General features: G+C 50.5%; 1 protein-coding gene across 1 annotated transcript; it reads left to right on the top strand.

Annotated features, from left to right (window-relative positions):
• Positions 1–10,377: 10,377 nt before the first annotated feature.
• On the top strand, positions 10,378–21,143 carry TMPRSS5 (transmembrane serine protease 5). The gene is given in 16 exon segments (XM_067039533.1): positions 10,378–10,458; positions 10,741–10,864; positions 11,234–11,332; positions 11,831–11,953; positions 13,041–13,159; positions 13,161–13,177; positions 13,526–13,588; positions 13,590–13,631; positions 15,158–15,201; positions 15,893–16,076; positions 17,226–17,389; positions 19,005–19,103; positions 19,508–19,666; positions 19,937–20,085; positions 20,522–20,621; positions 21,016–21,143. Coding segments are annotated over 16 exon segments (1,695 nt in total).
• The last annotated feature ends 2,834 nt before the right edge of the window (positions 21,144–23,977 follow it).

The raw sequence follows: 23,977 nt of genomic DNA, 5'->3' as shown, positions 1-23,977 counted from the left end.
AAAGTACTTTTAATCAACCACATAATTGATAGGTTTTGCTACTCCTTTGTATCTTAATTAAAGCAGATGAAAAATGCCCTTTGTGTCCAGTAGTGACAGCACTGACTCACCATGTGGGGAATTCTTCTCACTGTCCATATTCAGCTGAGCGTTTCATAAGTTTAGGTCTTCAGGTATAAATTTGAACTGCTCCCAAAGTAACTGGCTTTTTTTTAATGGCTTTTAAACAAAGTGAAAAAGAAGTCTTTGCTAAACAAAACGAGCAATTTGGGGGGTCACTTTTATTTATAGTATGTAAATTACAGACTTGATATTTTATTTCTGAGCTTGAGAAATCGTTCAGAAACAATGGATGGTTCTTTGTAGACTTAGAAATCATTTCCTAGAATATGGGTTGGGTCATTTTTTTTTGTCTGAAGATTTGAACAAGAATGGCTTTGTTTCTCTTTCCTCCTAGTACTGCAGGATCCCACATGGGGAAGGAGAGCTGCTTTCCCATCCTTCCCACTCTTCAGGGCTGCCTTAGTGGCTGATGAGGGAGAGTGCAGAGCAGGGACAGAATGGGACTATGATGTGTTGGTTACTGGGCCTGGCGCTAGGAATAACTATATTTATACAAAAAAAAAAGAAGCCATTAATTTTGGATTTGGGGGATGAGAGGAGAAGTTTTGTGATAAGTTAGCAGTTGAGCTATATCTTGAAGCACCAGCAGTTTTCCAGTTATGAAAACATGAGAGAAGCACAGCCTAAGCAGAGGCATGGGGGTGGGAGTGGAGGTCGTCTTAAGGAATATTCTAGGATTTTGATTGTAGTTGGAATATAGGGTCCAGGGAAGGAAGGATGCAATGAAACATGAGGCCAGAAAGATTAGTTTGAGATTAGATCATGAAGTGCATTGAATAGTTAGCCTAAAGAATTTGAATTTGATCCTGCAGGCAATGAGGAGTCAGTGAAGGCTTATGCAAGGAGCAGAGTGGTCTGGTCTGACCTTTGTTTAGGAAGGAAACCTGGTAGCCACTTGGAGGATGGATTGTGAGGGGGAAAGAAGGGAGGCAGGGAGATTGCTTAGGAGGCGAGGGATCATAGGAGTCTGAACTAAGGCAGTAGGGTAGAATCTTGCTGGCTGGGCAGGACGGTGGAGGGGAGGAAATAAAGTTGGCAACTACACATGTTGATTGGTTGATTGCCACAACAAATCTTTACTGAGTACTTACCATGTGCTAGACACGTGTGCAGCTGAGAGGACAAAGATGAAGAGGACAGGGTCCCTGATGCTGAGGACTTGCCACTGAGTAACCCTCACGTCACATGTGCACGTGGTGCGTGGGCTGCTAGAGGGGTGATCCAGGGTGGGGACTGTCTGGGGTGTTGGGAAGGTAGAGGGACATTTGACTTGGGTCTTAAAGGATGGTGGCAAGCTGGTCATGTCCCTGGGCTGCTTTTTAAAAATGGTTGCCATCGCTCTGGGGATAAGGACCGATCTTTACCTTGGCTCTAAAGGCTCTGCCTAATCTGGCCTACCCACCACTCCAGCCTCAGCTCATCTCTTCTCTTCACTCACCCACTCTGGCTTCTTTCAGTCCCTTGAGGGCACCTCACTCTCTCCTGCCACAGGGAATTTGCCTGTTGCCTTTGCTTGGAGCACTCTCGCCACCCCCCACCCCCTGCACTGCCAGATCCCAGCCCAATCGCCCCTTCCTTGAAGAAGTCTTTGCTGAGTCTTCAGACTCAGTCATATGTCTGTTACATGCTCTCATTAGCACCTTGTACCTCTCATAGCGCTTCTTCAGACCTGTAACTGTGCACTTTCTGTGGTCCTTTGATTCATGTGGGTCTCCTCCCATTAACCGGCAAACTCAAACCAGGCAGGGATTGTGTCTGGTTTTGCTCAGCATTGTATCTTGGGTGTTTGCACAGTGCCTGGCACATAGTACATTCTCAATAAATACATATTGGCTGACTGATGGACTAAAATAATTAATTAGTAAAAGGGGGAAGGGTATTTCAGGAATAGGGGACAACGTGAACACAGGTGCTGTGGTTTAGTCTAAGAAGGACTAGTGACTGGCTTATGGGAAAAGGCTTAAGGGGAGGAAAAAGATGAGGCTAGAAAAGTATGTTGGGTAAACTTGGAAAGAACCCTTCGTGCCATGCTAAGGACACCCTGGGTGGAAGTTAGGTGCTCCCACAACACCCTGTTCTTCCCCATCAGAGACTGCACTCTAATTGTTGGCTTGACGGAGCTAGACTATAAAGTCCTTGAGGGCAGGGGCTCTGCCTGACTCATTCATTAATGTAACTCCAGAATCTAGAACAGTGCCTGGTACTTGGTAGGACCAACAAACACTTGCTGAATTAATGAATGAGTAAATGAATGAATGCTTTTATCATTGGAGCTTGGGGAGCCATGGAAGGTTTTTCATCTATTTAGACTTGCTCTAGGAAGTGTTACTTTGGCAGCACCATAGAAAAAAAGAAGGGTCCATTTTCATTTATTTTATCCTTCCATATTGATACTTGAGCATCTGGATTGGCTGAAAAGAAGTAAAGGTACAGACTGATTAGAATGGAATAGACTGGAGGCAGGAGATCAACTGGGTGGCTCTTACAGTCATTCTGGGGAAGATCCTGGTGGATGGCCGTGCAGGTGGCTGTGGGTTTGGGAGAGGGGTAGATTTGAGAGATGACCAGTTTGAATGACTGATGGAAGGTGAGGAGTTGGGAGCAGGCAAAGATGAGCCCAGGATATTCCAGATTTCTACTTGCCAAGAAAAATTCAAACTTCTTGCCAGTGGGGTCTTGATGGAGAGGGAAGGGGGCAGTGAGAGGGGAAGACTGAGTAGGTGTCACCTCCAGGCCCTTTAGGACCCTTCTGAGGGGCTGCCCTCCACACTTCCTGGGGCATCTCCTATTCTAGACTTCAGTCAGAATAACAAGACAGAAGAGAGTGCTCAGAGACAGTATGCTAACGAGTAAACAGCTGATTACCATATGAGACCACAGAGATTTCTTTTCCTTCTAAATACACTTTTATCCATTTCTTTGTTTCCAAAGCAAGCAATATGGCAACAGACACTTGGGGTTTCTTCACTGCTTATCGATAATGCAGTAATGGTCTGGAATAAGGTAACTGGATCTAGCGTTTTCCCAATGTTCACTCATTAAAGCTTCCCTCTTATTAGACTTAGGAGTCATTCATTTCTTCATTGAGGAAACCACTCTCCAGAGGGCTGGATGGAAAGGGTATGTGCCTGGGCCTCATTAGGCTGTGGGATGGCAGTAGAGGGTCTGGTGGCTTGAGCTAACCTCACTGGGATGATCCAAACTGAACTTGAAGGAGGTGGGGGCTGCTTGAGTGGATCTGGGGATACCGGGCATACATGCTACAGATAGACTGGATGAGGATAGGGGATGCACTGTTGGTAGACAAAGCCAAAGAAGGGAGTGGGATGGAACTGAGGGGGATGTACAGAGTGTTCCAGAATCTCCAGACTGCATCTTACACCACGCATGCTTTCCACCTGGAGCACTAACATTTCCCTCTCCAGGGGATGAAGAGAGTGATTACGGAGGCTGTTTAAGCAAGTCTGAAAACCGTATGGGAGGCAGTCAGAGAAGATCACGGGCAGGATTAAATCCGCAAACAAGGGCTGAAGCTGTCATTTACTGGCAGACACAAAGGGGAGATAATGATCACGATGGAACTCCAGAGGCACTGGCCGGAGCTGTGGTCCACAGGCGGAATTTCTTCACTCTAAGCCTGCCTGTTTAGTGAATAAGTGGCTTGTGGGGCATGTATGGGAGTGGGGAAGACCCTGGACCAGATGTCAGGAGACTTGGGCTTGGATGGCCTCCAATATGCTGTGGCTTGTTCACCTTTCAGAGCATCCGTTTTCTCCTCTGATAAGAGAGATGGTAGATTCAGTGGTCTCTTTAAGAGAACTTTATAGGTCTGAGAATTCTGTATAACTTGCACGTGGGTCTTTCCATTTGGGTGGAGGAGAAAGATCACAGTGTTATCTGTCTGGAGGTGTCAGAGCACAGCTGAAGGGAAGTTGCAAAAGGCCCGTGTTGTTTTTGAGAGTAGTGGCTGAAGAAGGAGAGAAAGCAAGGGTCTCAAGGCTCAGGCGTCGAGGCTCATCCATAGAGGCAGTACTGGGGAGTCAGGGAGTATCAGTGGGGAGGAGGCCAGGGAGCAGGGCCAGGACTGAGGTGAGACTGCATCTGAATTATCAAGAGAAGAACACAGAGGCGTTCTGCTTCAGCTGGTTTATGATAAGGCACACTAGGGCACATGATTTAAGAAGGCACCACTCTTAAGGTAATCAAGTGCTGACAGTCCATTTGCTAGTGAGTACCTCCTTAAAATTTGAACCCTAGGCTCCTGCTACCTCACTCTAGAGGTGGGTATTCTGTCCATACCAGGGAAATGGCCAGGGCAACCCAGAATGGCTCATCTTGGATGGAAGGAATATCAGAGAGATAAAGAAGAGAGACTTCTTGGACAGCCAGGCAAAGAGAACAGCCAGGAAGAGGTGAACCTCGGTTTAATCTAGAATCACTCTTTTAAAAAATGTCTTATTAAGGTATAATTGTCCAATAAAATTGTAAGATATTTAAAGTGTACATCATGATTTGCTATCTGTATCTTCCATCTAGTTCATTAACACATCTATCACCTCATATATTTACCTTTTCGTTTTTTGGTGAGAACATTTAAGTTCTATTGTCTCAGCCAATTTTAGTTATATATTACATCGTTATAAGCTATAGTCATCCATGTTATAACTTACATTAATTATAAGAGGGATAAGATGCTCAGACCTTATTCATCGTATAACAGAAATTTTGTACACTTTTACTAACCTCTCCCTATTTCTCCCACCCCCAGACTGGCAGTCACTTTTCTACTCTGTTTCTGTGAGTTTGACTTTTTATTTAGATCCCACATGTAAGTGATATCATGCAGTGTTTGTCTTTCTCTGTCTGGCTTATGTCACTTAGCATAATGCCCTCAAGGTCCATTCCTGTTGTTGCAAATGTCAGGATTTCCTTCTTTCTCATGGCTAATATTCCATTGTATATATAGACCACATCTTCAGTATCCATTCATCCATTGATGGACACAGGTTTCTCCACATCTTGGCTACTGTGACTAATGCTGCAATGAACAAGGGAGTGCAGACATGTCTTCCATATCCTGTTTTCATTTCCTTTGGATATATACCCAAAAGCAGGACTGCTGGATCATACGGTAGTTCTATTTTAATTTTTTTGAGAAACCTCCATACCATTTTCCATAGTGGCTGCACCAACTTGCATTTCTGCCAACAGTGCACAAGTGTTCCATTTTCTCCACGTCCTCGCCAACACTTGCTATCTCTTGTCTTTTTGATGCCTGCCATTCTAACAGGTGTGAGGTGATATCTTATTGTGGTTTTGATTTGTATTTCCCTGATGATTAGTGATGTGGAACACCTTTTCATGTACCTGTTGGCCATCTATATGTCTTCTTTGGAAAAATGCCTATTCAGATCCTCTTCCCACTTTAAAATTGGATTTTGTTTTTCTTGGCCATTGAGTTGTATGAGTTCTTGTATATTTTGCACATTAACCTCTTATTAAATATATGATTTGCAAATTTTTCTCCCATTCTACATGTTGCCTTTTCATTTTATTGATGGTTTCTTTTGCTGTGCAGAGCCTTTTAATTTTATGTAGTCCCACTTGTTTATTTTTGCTTATGTTGCTTTTACTTTTGGTGTCAAATCCAAAAAATCATTGCCAAGATCAGGGTCAAGGAGCTCACTCCCTGTGTTTTCTTCTAGGGGTTTTACAGTATCAGGTCTTAAATATAAGTCTATAATAAATTTTGAGTTGATTTTCCTGTATGGTATAAGCTAAGGGTCTGGTTTCATTCTTTTACATGTAGCTGTTCAGTTTTCCCAACACTATTTATTGAAGAGACTACCCTTCCTCATTGTATATTCTTGCCTCCTTTGTCACAAATGAATCGACCATGGGTTTATTGCTGGGCTCTCTATTCCGTTCCACTAATCTATGTGTCTGTTTTTATGCCAGTGCTATATTGTTTTGATTACTATAGCTTTGTAATATAGTTTGAAATAAGGGCATGTGAGGCCTCCAGTTTCGTTCTTCTTTCTGAAGATTGCTTTGACTATTTGAGAGTCTTTTGTAGTTCTGTACAAATTTTAGGATTGTTTGTTCTATTTCTGTGAAAAATACCATTGGAATTTTGATAGGGATTGTGTTGACTCTGTAGATTGCTTTGGGTAGTATGGACATTTTAACAATGTTAATTCTTCCTATCCATGAGCACAAAATATCTTTCCATTTATTTGTGTCTTCTACAATTTCTTGTATCAATATCTTATGGTTTTCAGTGTACAGGTCTTTCACCTTCTTCGTTAAATTTATTCCTAGGCATTTTATTCTTTTTGATGCAATTGTAAATGGGATCATTTTCCTAATATCTCTTTCTGATAGTTATTAGTCTATGGAAACACAACAGATTTTTGTTTATCGATTTTGTATCCTGAAACTTTACTGAATTCATTAATTTTATCAGCTTTTTGATGGAATCTTTAGAGTTTTCTAGATATAATATCATGTCATCTGCAAATAATGACAGTTTTTACTTCTTCCTTTCCAAGTTGGATGCCTTTAATTATTTTTTTGCTTGCCCAGTTTGACTTGACTTGACTTCCAATATTATGTTGAATAAAAGTGGCAATAGTGGGCATCCTTGTCTTGTTCCTTATCTTCGAGGAAAAGTTTTTAGCTTTACACCATTGAGTATGATGTTAGCTGTGGTCTGTCATTTTTCTCTAATAAACTCTTCCCATATTGTTATAAGCCTTTGGTTAATTTCCAGATTTCTAAAAAAGTTAATTCTGACAAATTTTTTGCAGTTTTCTCATTGCTATGGAGGAGACAGTTTGGGGGGGACTTTGCCTATTTTCACTGACATCTCTACTATATTTGAAATGCCCTTCTATATGATTGCCTTCTCATTTCTCAAAACTGGGCTCAAATGTCTCCTCCATTGTGAAGGCTTCTCTGGGTCCTCTGAGCAAAGGAGTCAGCTATTCCTTTATTCTCCTATACCTCTGTGTTCAAGCTTCTGTTATTTCACTTTTTACCAGAAAAAAAAAAAAACCAAAGAACAAAAAACACAACAGTTCTTTATATCTGTTCCTGTCTCTCCTCCCAGCCTGTAAGCTCCTAGCCTGTGACTTATTCATTCCCCATGCCCAGGCTAGTTCCTGACACACAGTAAGTATACAGATTTGTAGGCTGAAGAATATTGTCCTAGGAGACCTCAACACTTAGCCAAGAGCTTCTCAACTCCAGTCACCATGTTCTCCTCCTGCTTCTATGACGCATAGCTGACCTCTGTCCCTTCATTGTGAGTGAGGTTCAACAGTAATCATTAACAATAATAATAGCAGCTAATATTTACTGAATAGGGTCTGTGCTAGCTATAAAGCTAAGAATTTTATGTTCAATAGCTCATTTAATTCCAGCATAAACCCTATGAGGTAGGTAATATTATCATAACTTTACAGGTGAGGCTGAGTAAGGCAACTGGAAGAACTGGAGTTGGATGAAGGCCTGACTCTAAAACCCCTGTTCTTAACTGTCTCATCTGAGGGATCTATGAGAGGCATTTGGAGGAAGGGGAGCCACACTAGTCTTTCCCTTCTCTGGGACCTCTTCTTCCTCCTTGACTAAAGAGATATGGCTCCCAGGTATGTTCAGCCCATCCCGGACTCAGCTGGGCCACCTTGTGCTTTGAAGCAACATAGCACTGAGGTCTCCTATAGGAACTGGTCCCCAGGGCACTGGGGTGGAGAGGCCCCATTTCCCTGGCATTGGAGTGACCGGTGCAGCCCCGAGGAGACAGGTCACAAAGATCCCTCATCAACATCCCAATTTCAACATGGTGATAGCCCCAGACTGCTGGAAAAGCCAACCCACACAGAATTGAGATATCATCCAGAGGACTCAGAAACATTTCAACAAATGCTAATATCAGTCTCTTGAATACAGCCCTGTCAGCAGGAAGTGGGGGGATTGTGCCGGCATGCATGGGGCACACTTTTTGGCACAAGGGATCTTGTTGCTAAGCAACAGTAGCTGGCTTCCCCTCCTCCTCCTAACATTTTTCTCTGCTTCTAAGCTTCCAGTTAGCTGATGGGAGGGGCTGAGGCTGCCCAGCTCAGGCTAGCCCTTGACTCCCTTTCCTGCAACAAGGGATCTATTCATGGTTTCTGAGCAGAATTCATTGTCTCTCTGGTGTGTGTGTGTGTGTGTGTGTGTGTGTGTGTGTGTGTGTGTGTAGGACGGTGAAGGGAGAAGCCATGTGTGAACTACGGAGACCTCATCTTCTAACCAAGCTGGCCAGGCTATTTAATCAATACTGATCCAAGAACAGGAGCAGAACTTACCTAGCAGACCTTGAGATTTTGCATTGTTGCCACTGACCCATATGGTAAGGCCATTCCCTGCTCTGGCCTCTCTTTCTTTCTACTCCCACCCCTGACCCCACCCTTGGAATTCTAGGCTCTTGGAAGGAGTCTCCTCTGGCTGATCTGGTGCAGAGGAGAGGGGGGCCTAGAGGGGACCCTGTGTGGTCAACCTCCTGGTTTGGTTTTCCCCGGGTGTGACTTTTATTTCCCACTCTTGTCCCCCATATGCCTAGCCAGGTGCTTTGCCTGTAGGCAGCACTTAGCAAATCATTATTACATGAACGCCTCCCCCCAAAAAGGACGAAGAAATCCTGTACCATTAAAGACCATTTTTGCAGGCTACCATATGGCCTTGGACAGGTGAGTGTTGAGGTGGGGCAGCTCCCGAGGTGAGGCCAGTTTGTTCAGAGGCTGAACTTCAAGCCAGGCTCCCTTGATACTGAGACAGGAAGAAAGGCTGAGCATGCCCTGGAATTCTCTCTAGACCAAGCCGTGTTGACAGGGGAAGGTGGTCTGCAGGGGAGACGGGACTTACTTCAACTTTAAGGGACTCTTTCTATTTTACTGGATTATAAATTCATTATAGAAAGGACCCATAGTTTATATGTATTTCTTATTAATATATTATTTATTATACTTAATATTTGTGTTGTACTTTATAAAAACCCTTTCAGCCACATAATCTGTTTTCTTCCTCCCTCCCTGCCTCCCTCCCTGCCTGCCTGCCTTCCTTCCTTCCTTTATTCAGTGTGCATTAACTGAATTCCCACTTTGTGCTAGCTCTTGAGCTAGACTCTGGGATGCCTAGACCAGAGAGGAAGGAGAGAGAGAGAGAGAGAGAGAAGTAAATGAGCATAATAGAGGGTCACAATAGGTGCTACCTGGGTTGAAGAAAGCTTCCTGGAAAAATAACACTTAAGCTGAGTCTTGCAAGGTCATAGGAGTCAGTATGTGGGGAAGGGGACAGCAGGTGCCATGCCTCCGTGGTGTGAGAGTGTGTGAGGATGCTAAGGACAGGCACGTGTGTTAGTATCACCCTGAGTTCTGCTGTGGAGGAGTTAGTGCTGCCAGGTGAGGATGGAGAGGTCAGGAGGGGCGAGATCACAGAGGATGCTGTGAGCTATGCAAGGGAGATCTGGATTTACCCTGAAGGCTACAAAAATCATTAGATTCTTTAAAGATGGTGTTAACTTGCTAATGCTTGCATTTTAGAAAGATTGCTCTGGCATGGAGAAGGAATGGAGACAAAGCTAGATGGGGGAGACTACTCAATGGGTAGCAGGGGTTATCACTCTTATTTCATAAAGGAGAAAGTTGAAATTTGGAGGTCTGATGAGTTACCAAGTTCATATAGTACGCTGTAGACCCAGCTTTGAACTGCTGGTCCAGTGTTTTTGCCAAGATCTTACTTTCCATTACTCTTCTTCATGGCACATGAATTTTAGGCAAATGTCTGACCTCACTCTATGCTTTCTTACTCCCATTCCTTTGCCTCCTCAACACCTTTTTCCTGGAACACCCAATGAGCATATATGTCAGTTAAAACCCTATTCATCTATGAGGGCCTGTCTCAGAGGCTGCCTCTTCCAGGAAGCCTTTCTTGATCTCCCCAACAAGAAGTAAGCTCTCCTTTGGAATTCCAATGTTAGTTAAACTGAATTTCTCTTCTGTCACTGAACTTGTGCTGCTTTGTTTACATGACTTATCTTCAGGACTCACAAGTAGGTTCTTTGAGGCGGTGGTTGTGGAGTCCACGTTAATTTACCTTGAACTCCTTACAGTATCCCCTACCGCAGACTGTCCACTTGGGCTGAATACTATTTACTGGGTGAATGAATGCATGGTTCGTAGGGGAGGGGCAGTTTTTCCTCCAAGATAGGAGAGAATGAGGAAGGATGGGACCTTAGGATCTGAGGAGGGATGTTCAGGGATTCAGTGGATGTCCTCCATGCTGGTGGGAACCAAGGTGAGGGGGTGGTGAAGAGTGTGGGTGTAGAAGTTGGCCCAATCTGGGCTCAGGTCTCTGCTCTGACACTTACTGGCTGTGTGAGAGAAAGGTGGGTGGGGCTAGGGGCTCCAGGAGAGCAGGGAGGCCCAAGGGGCATCTATGGGAACACACATGGAGTCCCCAAGATGAAAAAAGGCTCACAAGTGGCAACGAGGGCCCGGCTGGAGTTAGAGAGTGGGGACTTCTTGTGGTCGGTGGTGATTTCTCTCCTTGGTGAGTGACTGACAGCTATTTCCCCAGAGCCTGATGCTGGATGGCTAAGCCCCCATGGAGGCTCAGTATGCAGAGGAGAGTCCAGGATCCTGGATCTTCAGAGCAGAGCCCGGAGACCCACTGCCGAGGCCCGAGGCCCAGCAGCCACCCACTAGGCCAGACTGGGCCATCGGGGAATGACAGGGTGGGGGCAGTGAAGGGACAATCTTCCTACATCCTCCAGATTCTTTTTCCCCAGATCTTCCCAGGTCAGCCTTAAAGGACTGATGGTGAGAGGCTGTCTCACGATTTATCCCAGACCTGCTTTTGCTCTGTTTCCCATTTGGGGGCTCCAGTGATCAGAGCTCTGACCCCTCCTCTCCCCAGGATGATGGGGCAAGGGGAGGCGGGCAGGTGCAGTGGGGCAAACTACTGCTGCGAGTCGGTGGCTGTCTGGTCCCGGGGCGGTGCCTCGGGGTGAAGTGCGGCTGGCAGGGGGCGGCAGGGCCCCCAGACGCTCCTCTACCCTCCTCCCCCGCTGTCTCCTGGGCAGGGCGCTGGTGCACAGGGCGGCGTGGCTGGGCCGTGTTGGGAGCCCTGGTGCTGCTGGCTGGTGCGAGCATTGGCTCCTGGCTTCTAGGTCAGTGCTGGGACCTTCAGTGGCAGGGGAGCAGCAATGAACAGGATCTGGGGGATGCTGGGAGAGAGGAGCAGGTGCTGAGCAGGTGTTCAAGGCAGGTGGGATGGGCGTCTTTTCCATCTACTCTGAGTAGACAGCAAGTAGAAACGGGGTGAAGGGCCAGCAGGAGGGACTCGGGCTCTCCGTAAAGAAGAACATTTCAGTCCTGCAGTGAGAAATGTGCTCGAGTGGATGATCCAGGGAGGCCCTTGTCAAACTTCTCCAAGAGATCTTTCCCAGTCAGAGGGAGAGAGAGAGAGACAGAGACAGAGACATTGAGAGCGCAATGGCTCTCTTCTGCACGTTGCGGGGGGACCTGCCTCAGGCAGGGTGGTGGTGAGGAGCCCCCTGGAGGCTGCCTTTGCCTCTCTCTGCTGCAGGTCCCTTGCTCTGCTCCTTGCCCCCTCCTAGGGGAATCCCTTCCTTCCCCCAGCCTCTCCTTGTCTCTGTCCTCTGAAGCGCTGTATCTGTGGCCGGCTGCCCCTCAGCCTGTTCCCAGGACCCTGCAGGGTGAGGAGATGAGCTTAAACTGCTCAGAGGCCGGCGGTGAGGAAGCCTTTCTCCCCTCGCTTCCCAGAGCAGGTGGGCTATGCCCCAAAGTTGCAGGACTCCCACCTGGGCCCCGGGCCCCTGCACAGCTCTAGGATCCTCCCTTCTGGCTGGGGGCAAGAGGACCAAACTGAAGGGCCACGAGTTTGCTGCCACCCACCTGTGTCTCCCATACTGTGAGGGTGGAGCCACGGCCCAGCCTTGTAGAGTTGATCTCTGATTCAGGGCTTTCAGCACTCCTGGGGGACGGTCTTGATCTCTAGCTGGGGCATGGCCAAGAGCCCAGGCTGCCAGGAGAGATGGCGACTCGCCCTTTGGTCAGCGTGAGGCTGCAGTGTGGGGAAGAGGAGCCAGGTGTGTGGCGGGAGGTAGCACGGGCTGGCAAGGGTCTGGGCCCAGGGGCAAAGAACGCACAGAGGGCTGGGAACGTCTCGCCACGTTGTCTCTGCATCCCACGCCCAGATCTCGTCTCCTCCCCTCCAGGTAAGAGTTGAGGGTCAGCAGACACGGTGCAGCTAAGGCTGAGGGTAGAATCAGTTACAGAGGTTAGTTAGGGTCAGCTTGGAGCCTGCTTTTGCTAGCTGTGTGTGTGTTTGGGTCCCCGTTACTGCTTTGAGCTTCCATTTCCTTCTCCATGAAGTGGAGATGAAAATAGTTACCGCATGAAGTTGGAAGCATAATAAGAGCATAAAATAAAAGGGCTTAGCACAGAGCCTGGAAAAAGCAGATGCTCAATAAATAGGAACCATCGCTAGTATTGTCATGAGATTTGAAATCAGAAGACCTGGATCCATCACTTGCAGATCCTGTGACCTAGGACGGGTCGCTTAACCTCCGTGCCTTACTTCCCTCTGCAGAATGTGGAGGATGGAAATTCTCACCCGACAGGGTTGCTGTGACACTTAGTGATGGAGCACGTTTAAAAGCACTTGGTTAAAACACAAACTTAAAACGCTGCGCAAAGAAGGGTTATTTTGTTCTTGGAGCCTGATATGGGGTGAGCCAGATGCTATCGTGAAGGCCTCTTTAGGTCCCATGGTGGCCACTTCCGGCTCGGCCTGCCCACGCTACCCCTCCATCCCACAGCAGGTGGGATGTGGCTTTCATGCGGTGGTTTCAGTGTCTTTCAGGATAAATACCGAGGACTTCTTGCTGGAAGTGCAGGTGAGGGCCCGGCCAGACTGGCTCCTGGTCTGCCACGAGGGCTGGAGCTCTGCCCTGGGGGTACGGATCTGCCAGGAGCCTTGGGCATCTCAGGTAGCTGGGGCCAGAGGTGGGGCCTGGGGAGGGTGGAGAGCTGGTGGGTGGGGGAGGAGCACTGAAGACCTCTATCTGTCTGTCACCATCAAAGTACTCAGGAAATGGCAAGAGGTCATTTTGGTCATCCCCTGGCCTCTGGGCATGATGGTGCCCCAGTCTGTTTCTCTCCTTTGAACATCCTTGATTTTTAACAAATATACATCCCAGAAGAGGTCATTGTCAAAGTCTTGCTCAGTCACTACCCTGGTATAGTATCACATTCCGGTTATACTTAACCCCCATCTCTTGTGCTGATCGTCAGTTTAAAGCGGATTTCCTCCCATTTTGTTCCCTTCTTCTGCCAAGACTCACAGACCACAAGGCAGTGAACCTGTCTGACATCAGGCTCAACGGCTCCAGGCAATTTGCTCCCTAGACTGGGAGGCCTCCCGGAGGAGGTGGGGCAGCCCAGGTAGGGCTTCTCAGGGGGCTGAGGGATGCCCCTCACTTCCTGGTGAACAATCCAGCAAAAATCTTCCTATCATGAGAGCCTGGTGGCGAGGACACTGGAAGTGTAAGATAGGACAACAAAGAGGAATATTTCCCAATGAGAAATTACTAACTCGGCTCACAGGAGCCCTGCCCCCCCCAAGTTTCATATACATCATCTTATTTGCCCCTCACAAGAATGGCAGGATTGGGTGTTATTGTCAGAGGATTTGCAATGGTACTCCTATTCCCATTATACAGGTGGGGAAACTGAGACTCAGTGAAGTAAAGGGCCTTGTGCAAGGTCACAGAACTGATAAACAGCCAAACGAAGTCTTGAAACCAGGCTCCTGTCTCCAAATTAGTCCCTCTCACCCCTGCCGCACTTTATTTGGATAATTCTGCTATCTCAGGAGACAGATGGTTGACCAGACAGATGGTCTGGACCCTGGAGACCCTCTAGAGAAGAGAGGGCTCTGGGATGGCCCCTTCCCCAAATCCTGGGGGTGGGTGCCAGCTGAGCGGGTTTTCAGCCTGCCTGGGTGTCCTCAAGCTTTCCAGCAGCCTCCTCCTGTCCCTGCTCTAAAGCCTTCTCACCCCTTCACCTCTGTTCCCGTCTGAACCTCAGTCCCCTCCTATCCAGCTCCTGTCCCCTGTGGGCCGATCAGGGGAACGTGGGGTCCCTGTCTTAGATACCTTAATGGGCAAAGGGAAGTAGGGGTGGGACTGACTCTGCCAGGAGAGCCGGGGGGCCGTGGATTTGGGAAGCTAGTAGGATACAGGCGTTAGGATGCTGGGGGCAAGAGAGAAGTCAAGAAAGAGGGCTTTGCTCCAAAAGGAGTTGATTTTTTTCCCTTTTTAACAGTGTGTTTTTAAATTTTATTGATTTATTTATATTAGGCTGCACTATGTGGCTTGTGGGATCTTAGCTCCCCAACCAGGGATTGAACCCGGGCCCTCAGCAGTGAAAGCGTCAAGTCCTAACCACTGGACCGCCAGGGAACTCCCAGGAGTTGAGGTTTATGCTAAGAAGGAGGAGGGGAAAGAGGAGAGCAGGCATATGAGTACGCAGGGCTGGGCAAAGGGCTTGGGAGAGAGTGGAGTCATCTGAGGCAGCAGCACGGGGCGAAGGACTGAGTCCATTCACTTACTCTCTTACCCACTCGTCCGCTGAGCACACGGTACTCAGGGGCCTTAGTGGGAACAGCTGGAATTTCACATTCGTGAACACATTTGTAACATTGGGCCCTGCGCAAATCCAACTGGAGGACCACGAGGTGCTGTGTGCCCAGGACAACTGGGCAGAGCACACCTGCTGTCCTAGAGACTTGCTACAAGCAGGGGCCTGGGGGCTTGGGTGGGGTCAGGAAGCAGGTGGCTGTGGCTACAGAGAGGCCTCCTCTGCTCCCCCCAACAACGACCCCCTCCCCCAGGCCCTCGGGTGGGTGTGCAGCCTGGGGTAGGTTGGGCCCCACCCAGCTTCCTGCTGGCACTGCCTCTGTTTTGCAGGGACAGCTGTACTTCTGGTCAAATGGTCTCCCTCAGATGCTCTGGTGAGTCCTGTCCTGGGTTTGGGAAGGAGGCGGTGGGAGGAGGGCGTCTCCGCCGTGCCCTCAGGGTGGGACATCCCCACTGGGAAGCTCAGCTGGGTCTGGGCTGGGGTTCCTTGCCCACCTGCCTGCAGGGCCCCTTCTTGCAGACACAGTTCTGCCCAAACAGAGCCCCATCTACACCTCTGTCCCATTCGCCACCAGCCACTGGTTTGGGTGGATGACCTCCTTGCCTCACTCCTCGCCCTGGCCTCCGACGTTCCCTGGCCTCTGGGGGCGCCCCAGAGGGGAAACAGCAGCTTCTGGAGCCTAAAGATGGTGGGGAAAGAGGGGCCAAGTGAGAGACAGTTTGCAGAGTTCCTTTCACCCACCTTCCCAGTCATCTAGCCATCTCTTCATCTGTCCTTCCACGCGTCTGTCCACATGCCACCATTTGACCCCTCCTATGGGACAGGCTTTTTCTTAGATCCTGGGGCTCCACAGATGATGCAGGCACCACCCCTGCTCTCAGCGAGCGCACCGCCTGATGGGACAGGTGGATGTGTGACCAACATTTCCAGCTTCCCGCTCCAGGCTTAGGGCCAGGAATGATAAATGGGAGCCATCCACGCTGGACCACAGGCCCCGACAGTTAGCCCAGTGCTGACACCCACCCCGCGTTCTTTCCATCTCACCAGTGCTTGTCTGTTTGCAGAGTGTGGGACCAGGCCCCTGGCTTCCCAGATAGTGGGAGGGCAGGTGGTGGCTCCCGGGAGCTGGCCCTGGCAGGCCAGTGTGGCCCTGGCTGCCCGGCACACATGCGGGGGCTCCGTGCTGGCCCCACACTGGGTAGTGACCACGGCGCACTGTGTGCACAGACAAGGCTGGGGGCTGCTGGGGTGAGGGTGCCCCCTAGCATTTTCTCCTTGTCCGTTGGTGTGTCCTGTACACAATGTCCAACTGTCTGCCTCCCATGTCTGCTGAGAGTGGGCCTGGGCGGTGTTTGTGAAATTCTCCCTGTTCAGTGCCAAGAACAGCTCTGCCTAAATAGCAGTCATAATACAAATATTGGTTCTTTAGTTTTGTTCGGTCTTTAAGTTTTTAAAAGGCTTTCACACTCACAGCCCTCCATGCTTCTTCACGTTTATCATCACTGTAATTAAATCAATTTCCATGTAATTATTTGTTTTATGTCTTTCTTCCCCTTTACACTGGAAGCTCCACGAGGGCAGGGAAGAGTCTTATTTACCACTGAATCCCTTTGTTGATTTTTCCCTTGCCGTGTCCCCGTGGCCTGGAATATAGTAGGTGCTTAATAAATGCTGGTTGGAAGGAAAGAATGAGCTCTTCGGCCCTCTTCTCTTGATGGCGGGCAAGGCAGGTGGTGTCATCCTCATCTTATAGTGAGGAAACCGAGGCTGGGAGAGCCGAAGTGCCTCCCCAGTGATCACACTTAGGAAGTGGGGAGACAGCACTGAGGAAAGCTTTGCTGACTCGGCTTAGAGCTATGATAATCACACAAGGCCCTTCCATGTTTGCTGTAAAACCTGAAGGGGGGGGCTTCCCTGGTGGCGCAGTGGTTGAGGGTCCGCCTGCCAATGCAGAGGAAACGGGTTCGTGCCCCGGTCCGGGAGGATCCCACATGCCGCGGAGCGGCTGGGTCCGTGAGCCATGGCCGCTGGGCCTGCGCGTCCGGAGCCTGTGCTCCGCGGCGGGAGGGGCCACAGCAGTGAGAGGCCCGCATACCACACACACACACACACAAAAAACCTGAAGGGGGTTATGCTGGAGAGTGCAGTGGTGGCCAATGATCATAGTGTCTCACTTCTCTCTCCATCAGTGCCTGAGCATTTATTAAGCACCTACTGCATGCCGTGTCTTGCCAGCTGCTGGGGGATTCTAAGAGGCCTGGGTTCTGGGAGCTTGCAGCCTGGTGATGGGGCCCCTGCCAACAGCCGTGCTTGCTGGCTTCCTCCCCCCACCAACTCATTTATGTCAATGTCTCCGGCCCCTTCCTCCCCCAGGCTCAGCTCAGCTCCCTTGTGCAGTTTCAGGCTGTCCCGCCGGTCCAGCTGGCGGGTCCATGCGGGGCTGGTCAGGCCGCACCAGGGGGCTGTGGTGGAGCGGATCATCGCCCACACTCTGTACAGTGCCCAGAGTCACGACTACGACGTGGCCCTCCTGCAGCTCCGGACCCCGCTCCACTTCTCAGGTGAGGCTGTGGTGAGAGGGGTGGAGCCAGGAGCGCGAGAGCCCCGTGGGTTCCTAAGACCCCCTTGTGCTGTGAACCCAACGTTCACTTCATTTGGTGACCGTCGTGGACCCTGGCATCACCTGGACCTGGGGTGGCACCAGCTCCTCCACACGCTCTTTTGGGGACAAAGGTTCTGGCCCTTTTCCCATCTGGGCTGCAGGCAGGATTTGCCTGGAGGCCCCAAGAAGAGCTTCTCAGGGGCTCCATCTTCCAACAGGCTGTTGGTGCCAGGTCCCAGCTGGGTTATAGTGAATAATAGTTAACTGTGTGTTGACAGTTAATAGGATAACAGTTAATAACTAGCACCATATTACGGTTAATAAGATTTACCTTACCAAATATTCTTTCACCCCATCCTCAGAACAAACCTGACAGGGAGCTGAGGCCGGTGTATGTAGATCAGGATGCTGACCTTTAGAGAGCGAATTGACTCTCTTCAAGTTCACAAGGCAAACAATTCCCGGGGCAGAGAGTCTCCTCCACAGCATCTGCCCTTGAAGGGCAGCTCTTCCACACGCATGTGCCGAGTACACTCACCTACAGACACACATGCTCACATATACACACACACACACACGTGTGCATGCCCTCACATGCTCACACACTCATACAAGGCTCACATAAGTATGCACACCTAATCCTGTGCACGCCTACTCTCACACCGCACACACACACACACACACACACACACACACACACACACACACACACACACACTCAGCACTCCTCCCTCCCATTGCTACCTGGAGCCTTGGGTTTCCCCAGCAACAGTGGTTGCTCTCTGCTGCTCACAAATTCTACCGTATATGGCTGCTCTCTGCACCGTTGTTCAACAGTTAATGATTCTAAATTGACACGAATATATTTAAAGGGAAACTTTAGGTGACTACCTAATTGGAGAACCATATGAGTTATATTAAATAGATAATAAACGCAAAAATGCACAGAGTGAAAGCAAAACAGTGCTCAGGTCCCAGCTAGGCGCTGTGCTCTGCAGAACTGCCGCGTCAGGCTGCTCTCTCTGTGCTCGGAAGGGATGGGCAGGCATGAAGAGAGGCACAGAGTAGCACCAGACAGACTCTTTCTCCTTGGGGCAGAAGAGGGGCTGAAAGAGAACCGAAGAGGAAATACTTTCTCCCAGCGAAGTGGCGTTTATCTAACGGCAGGTCTATGCATTACGTAAAATCAGGTTCAGGCTCCGCCCACAGGACAGGTCGCACACTTTTGGAAACCATGTCCCAAGAGGGTCCACACACCCTGGGGAAAATCCAAAATGGGTTCTCATTAGGAGAAGTTAGGTACAAACACCCAGAAGGAGTTTCCATCCCCCCTCAGCCCCAGGTGGGGATGGACCGTGTGTACACCCCCCGGTTTAGGGCACCGGGCACACTGCAGTTTCCACACTGTCCTCTGCGTGAATGGTGGCTCCCAGGTCACACAGCTGTACAGGAGGCCGGAGCCAGGACTGTTTGAGGAGGGGGCGTGGAGGACATGCCCGCCCTGGTCCTTTGCCCAGGCTCGCGGGCAGGGAGGCCGAGCCGGAGTGGGACCCGGGACCACTGCCTCTCCGCAGACACCGTGGGCACCGTGTGCCTGCCGGCTGAAGAGCAGGATTTTCCAAGGGGCTCGCAGTGCTGGGTGTCTGGCTGGGGCTACACTGACCCCAGCCACAGTGAGTCAGCTCCCAGGGGCTGGGGTGCACAGGGGTGTGGGTGTCGGGGAGGCATCCTTTCCCAAGGTGAGGCACCTCCTCCTCCCACCTCCTCCTCCCCTGGTCACAGGGCAGCGCCAGTCCCCCCAGACCCAGTCTCCCCTGCCTGGGTCTTCTTCCCCCTCCCCTTCTCCCAGGAGGGCCACGGCCTCAGCATCAGGGTGTATGTGTGGGGTCTACACCTCCTCTTCGCTCCCAGCCCCCAAGTCTGACGGACCCCTGCCTCTTCGCCCAGAGTCCACAGCTCCCATCCTGGGCTCCCCTCTTTGGGCCTCCGCACCTCCGGGGCCTCTAAGGCCCTCTTGCTGTCCTGCTCCCCTGGGCCTTGCTCTGCACCCCTCCATCTCCGCATCTGCCTCCCGCAGCCCACAGGTCGGACACGCTCCGGGACACGGTGGTGCCTCCGCTCGGCACCCAGCTCTGCAACAGCTCTTGTGTGTACAGCGGGGCCCTCACGCCCCACATGCTGTGTGCCGCCTACCTGGAGCAGAGGGCCGACGCGTGCCAGGTGCAGGCGGGCGGGGGCCCAGCGCGGGGTGGGCGTGGCCTGCGGCCGGGCTCCGGGCTGACATCCTTCCCGCGAGCGGGGGCGCCCAGGCAAGTGGGCAGCGCGCTGCGGGTTGAAGGGGGACAAGGCAAGATGGGATCCGTCCTGGAAGCAGGACCGCCTGGAATGCAGGGTGTGCTCCCGGCCCCGGGGTCGGGGGTTGGGGAGTGGTCTGCCGCCACTCCACCAGGAAGGACTGACTGCCTGTTTCTCTGTGTCCCGGTGCCTGGATGCCGCAGGCGGATAGCGGGGGGTCCCCTGGTGTGCCTGGACAAGGGCACGTGGCGCCTGGTGGGGGTGGTCAGCTGGGGCCGCGGCTGCGCAGAGCCCAACCACCCCCCCGGCGTCTACGCCAAAGTTGCCGAATTCCTGGACTGGATCCAGGACACGGTGCAGGTGAGTCGGGGGGCAGGTGGGGCAGACCCGTTTGTGAAGGACCAATAAGCCTCAGAAACCGTGACCCTCATCCCTCGGGCCTGGGCCCTGCTGGGGGCTGGGGAATATTCCCAGACTGGGAGGAGGAAGAAGTGACGCTTATAACGTTGAATCCGTTCTATCAATTTAAGCATTCACTAAAGAAGAGTTGACCTGAATTTGTAGCCCAGATCTGCCATTTCCTGTGTGATCTGTGGCAAATTCCTAACTTTGGTAAACCTCAGTGTCCTGGAAGTAACCATCGTGGCTACTGTATATGCCATCATCATATGTGACGATTACATGAGGTAAGGAAGGCCTGGCCAGCGCTAGGCTTAGAGTGAGTGATCCAGGTGTTATTATGTATTTACTTATGACCATTACTCATCCCTGGTCGTGCCTGCTCTCCCTGCCCTAGGGAGAGAGCTCAGCATTTAGCAGTTTGAGTTCAGCAACTGCTTCATTCTGTGTGATCCCGGGCCGGCCACTCCACTTCATCAGTTCAGTGGAAGAGCCAAGTGAGAGAATGTGTATAAAAGCACGTGATCTGTATGAAGTAGTTTACAAAGGCAGCGTGTGATAGTGGGAAGCATCCTTCTGCAAGGTTGGGCTCAGGGCAGGTGGTAGATAATACACTTTAGAGTTTACAGGGGACCTATGGTTCCACCTTCTCATTCAAACCTTACAAAAAACCTAGAGAAGCAGACATTTTAGCCCCATTTGATAGAAGTGGAAATGAAAGTTCTGAGTGGTGAAGTGGTTTATTAAAATGCTAGTTACTCGGCTAACCGAGGGTGGAGCCACTCTGTAGGTCAGCTGCTTTCTCTTTCGGCCCAGGACTCCCTCCCCTGGTCCTGTTGTTTCCTCTGTCTCACTGCATACCAGCCTCATGTTTCCTGGGGTCTCTGGCAGGTCCACTAGATGGAGGAGAAGCAGCAACCCTGGATGCAGAAGGCGTGGATCTCTTATCCCTGCACGAGAGACAGTCACCACCCACCGGCCAGCCTCCAGGCCACAGGGCCTCTCCCCTCCAGCCCTGATTTCCAGTCCCTCTATCTCACCAGAGAGCCTCGATGACAGGAGAGAAGCTGGGGTTGGGCTGGGAAGGTGGAGGAGCCGGGAGGTGGAGAGGGAGCAGCTGGAGAGGAAGAGGGTGCTGGCGCAGGCAGCCGGGAGCCTATGCTCTGCCCCCTGGCCTCCCCAGCCCCTGTGTGCATCTTTTGGGAGGATGCTGGGCCTGCTTTCCCCCTGTGCTCTCGGGTGGGGGAAGTGCCTCCCTACAGACCCAGGCTGGGAAGCTCCTGTGGGCAGATGGGGTCAAGGCTGGACCGGCCCAGGTTAAGCCCATGGAGTGAGGATCCGCCCCACTCTTCTGTAGATCTCACCTACCTCCTGCTCTCCCTTGGCTCTGGCTGACCCTGCTGGGGCGGGGCGAGGTGGGGCGGGGTGGGGCGGGGAGGGTGGCACTGTAAGAACACTCTGGTTGGTGTTGGAATAGGGTGTAGGTTTTAAATGACAGTGCTGTGAACTGGTCCAGGACTTCTGGTATTAAAGTGAAATGATGTATGGCCTTGGTCCCGTCCTCCCCCCACACCCCTTCTCTCTCTTTCTCTCACACCCACATTAAGGGGTAGTAGAATTACAGTTTTCCTCCCATAAATGTTTCTTTAAGCTCTGGAACTGACTCCTGCTCATATAATTCTGTACATTTGTTAAATCTACATGTCATGATTGACAACAGAAAGCCCCAGCCTTCCAGGTGCTCTGACGCTGCAAGTCTGAGTGCCACTGAGTCAATGCTCCCTCCGGGAGGGTCTGGCTTCCCCACGAGACCCATCTCTCCTCAGCTCTTGTTTCAGGACTGGGCCTTCTGGCTCGGGAGATGTCTTTCTGAGTTTCTGCCCAGTTAGCATTTTCCTGGTTAAGCTTCTCCCCCACTCTCTCCTCTCTAGCAATTAAAATGCAATTGGTATCTTGTTTCTAAAAACTGCAATGAATTTTTTATGGTGCCTACCCAAGGAAATGCAATTAGCGTTTAGCAAGAACACAACTCTTTCGTGAGTTTATCAGCATTTTTTTGAGGGGTAGTACAAATGAATATTCATTCCTGGAGGGTCTGCTTCCTTTGCAAAGAAGTGCATTAGAAAAAAAGGGCCAAAATTTACTGTCGTTTAGAAACAGCTGGGGAAGTGGCTGCTGGGAGTCTGCTGCCCAACTGCAGAAGCAACGTGGGTGAAGCCCTGGCAGGTGGTGGGTAGTCTGACCCTGTGTTCTGAGAGCCCCGACCTCCAGCCTCCATCTCGAGATCAGCATTTACTACCCGACTCTGGTGGATCCCCTCTTCCAGAGGCGGTTTCAGGGCTGCCGATCTCCCTGGGCAGGCAAGAGTTACCAGCAAATCCATCAGCGATGATCTTTTTTTGTGTTTCTGTTGTTGCCCATAGGCATTTGCTTATTTAAAGGGGGGTTTTTATTTACCACAGTCATTATGATCTGTTAATAATCAGTAACACTTGGATACTATTTTACAGTTTATCAATCCTGCTCACACTTGGTATCCCATTTAAATCTCACACCATCTGCGTGGTGAAGATATTATTGTGCCCATTTCACAGGTGAGAAAATTCATTCCGAAAGATGAAGTGACTTCCCCAGGACCAGCCAGCTAATAAGCGCCAAAGTCAGGATGGGAACTTTGCGTCCTTTTACGGCAAATCCACATCATTGTTTTGCATACAGATGAATGAGATGGTCCAATATTGCACCGAAGTATAGAATGGGACGGTTGGTTTAGTCACCTGCCTACAGTAATGCATTGCCATCCCTCTCCTTTATAGGTGAGGTAACCAAAACTTGGGAAGTGGCTCCTGCCAGAGACCCTTCCTGGGCAGTGTTCTTGCAGATTTCCGGTTCTGCATGGTCTGACTTAAAATGTTACAAATGAGTATTTTCCACAGGAGGACGATAAAGAGAGCCCTAATTAGAGAATTTGCTAATAGCGATTCCCTGTTTACCTATAGAAGGTCCTGGTATCTTTCACCAGGCTACCAGTCAGATCACAGACTCAGAGGCTCTCACCTGCCCTTCCTGTACTGGCAACTGCCAATTCAGCCCTTAGGAAAGTGAGGAAAAGTGGGTGCCCTGGGCCGGCTGCTGGAGGGCAGGGCTGGAGATGGGAGCAAGGAAGGGTGGCAAGATTCAGGTCCGGAAGGATTTTAATGAGGACCAGCTGGGTGCCCAGCTGTGTGACGCTCTGCAGGGAATTCAGAGGCAGAGAAGCGGCTGCCTTATTGGAGCCATGAGACTTGTGTGCAATAAATTATTAGTGGCCAGCCAGGCTCAAAGCTGAGTGGTGAGGCAGTAATTGCTAAGGGAGCTCCAAGGGCCTATTGTTGACTAAGTCAGGGCATTTCTGTGTGCAGGAAACCTGTCTCTCTCCCCAAGGATTCAGCATCCCACCTGCCTGGGCAGAGCTTGCCAGCCTCCTGAGACTTCCCAGGAAGGTGGCTCCTGGCTGCGGGGCCCAGGGTAGAGCCCTTCTCTCATCTACTCCTTCTCTGTGCTTTGGGGGTCTGGAGGGTACAGCGGGGTGCAGGCTCTCCCTCCTTGGTAGACTTTCCGTGGACTCCTGCTTCTCCTAGGAGAGTTGCTGTGAACAAGGGGGCAGCCCTGTCATTCCTCGGAAACATTTCTCAGGCTGTTTTCCTGCATTTTATTTTTGGAAGTGTTGGGTTCACCCACAATAGGATGAAACTGGAAACGCTGTAAATGCTAGAAGCTGGTACAGTAGCTGTCAAGAGATAGCTTTCCTGAGTCTCCCCACTGTTTTTCTCTCTTCTTCCTTTTCTGCCCTCTCCTGCCCATGTACTTAGGA

This window comes from Kogia breviceps, chromosome 7 (genome assembly GCF_026419965.1).
Source record: "Kogia breviceps isolate mKogBre1 chromosome 7, mKogBre1 haplotype 1, whole genome shotgun sequence".
Taxonomy (NCBI): Eukaryota; Metazoa; Chordata; class Mammalia; order Artiodactyla; family Physeteridae; genus Kogia; species Kogia breviceps.
Note: the sequence above shows the minus strand (reverse complement) of the source record. Positions and strands in the feature narration are given on the sequence as shown.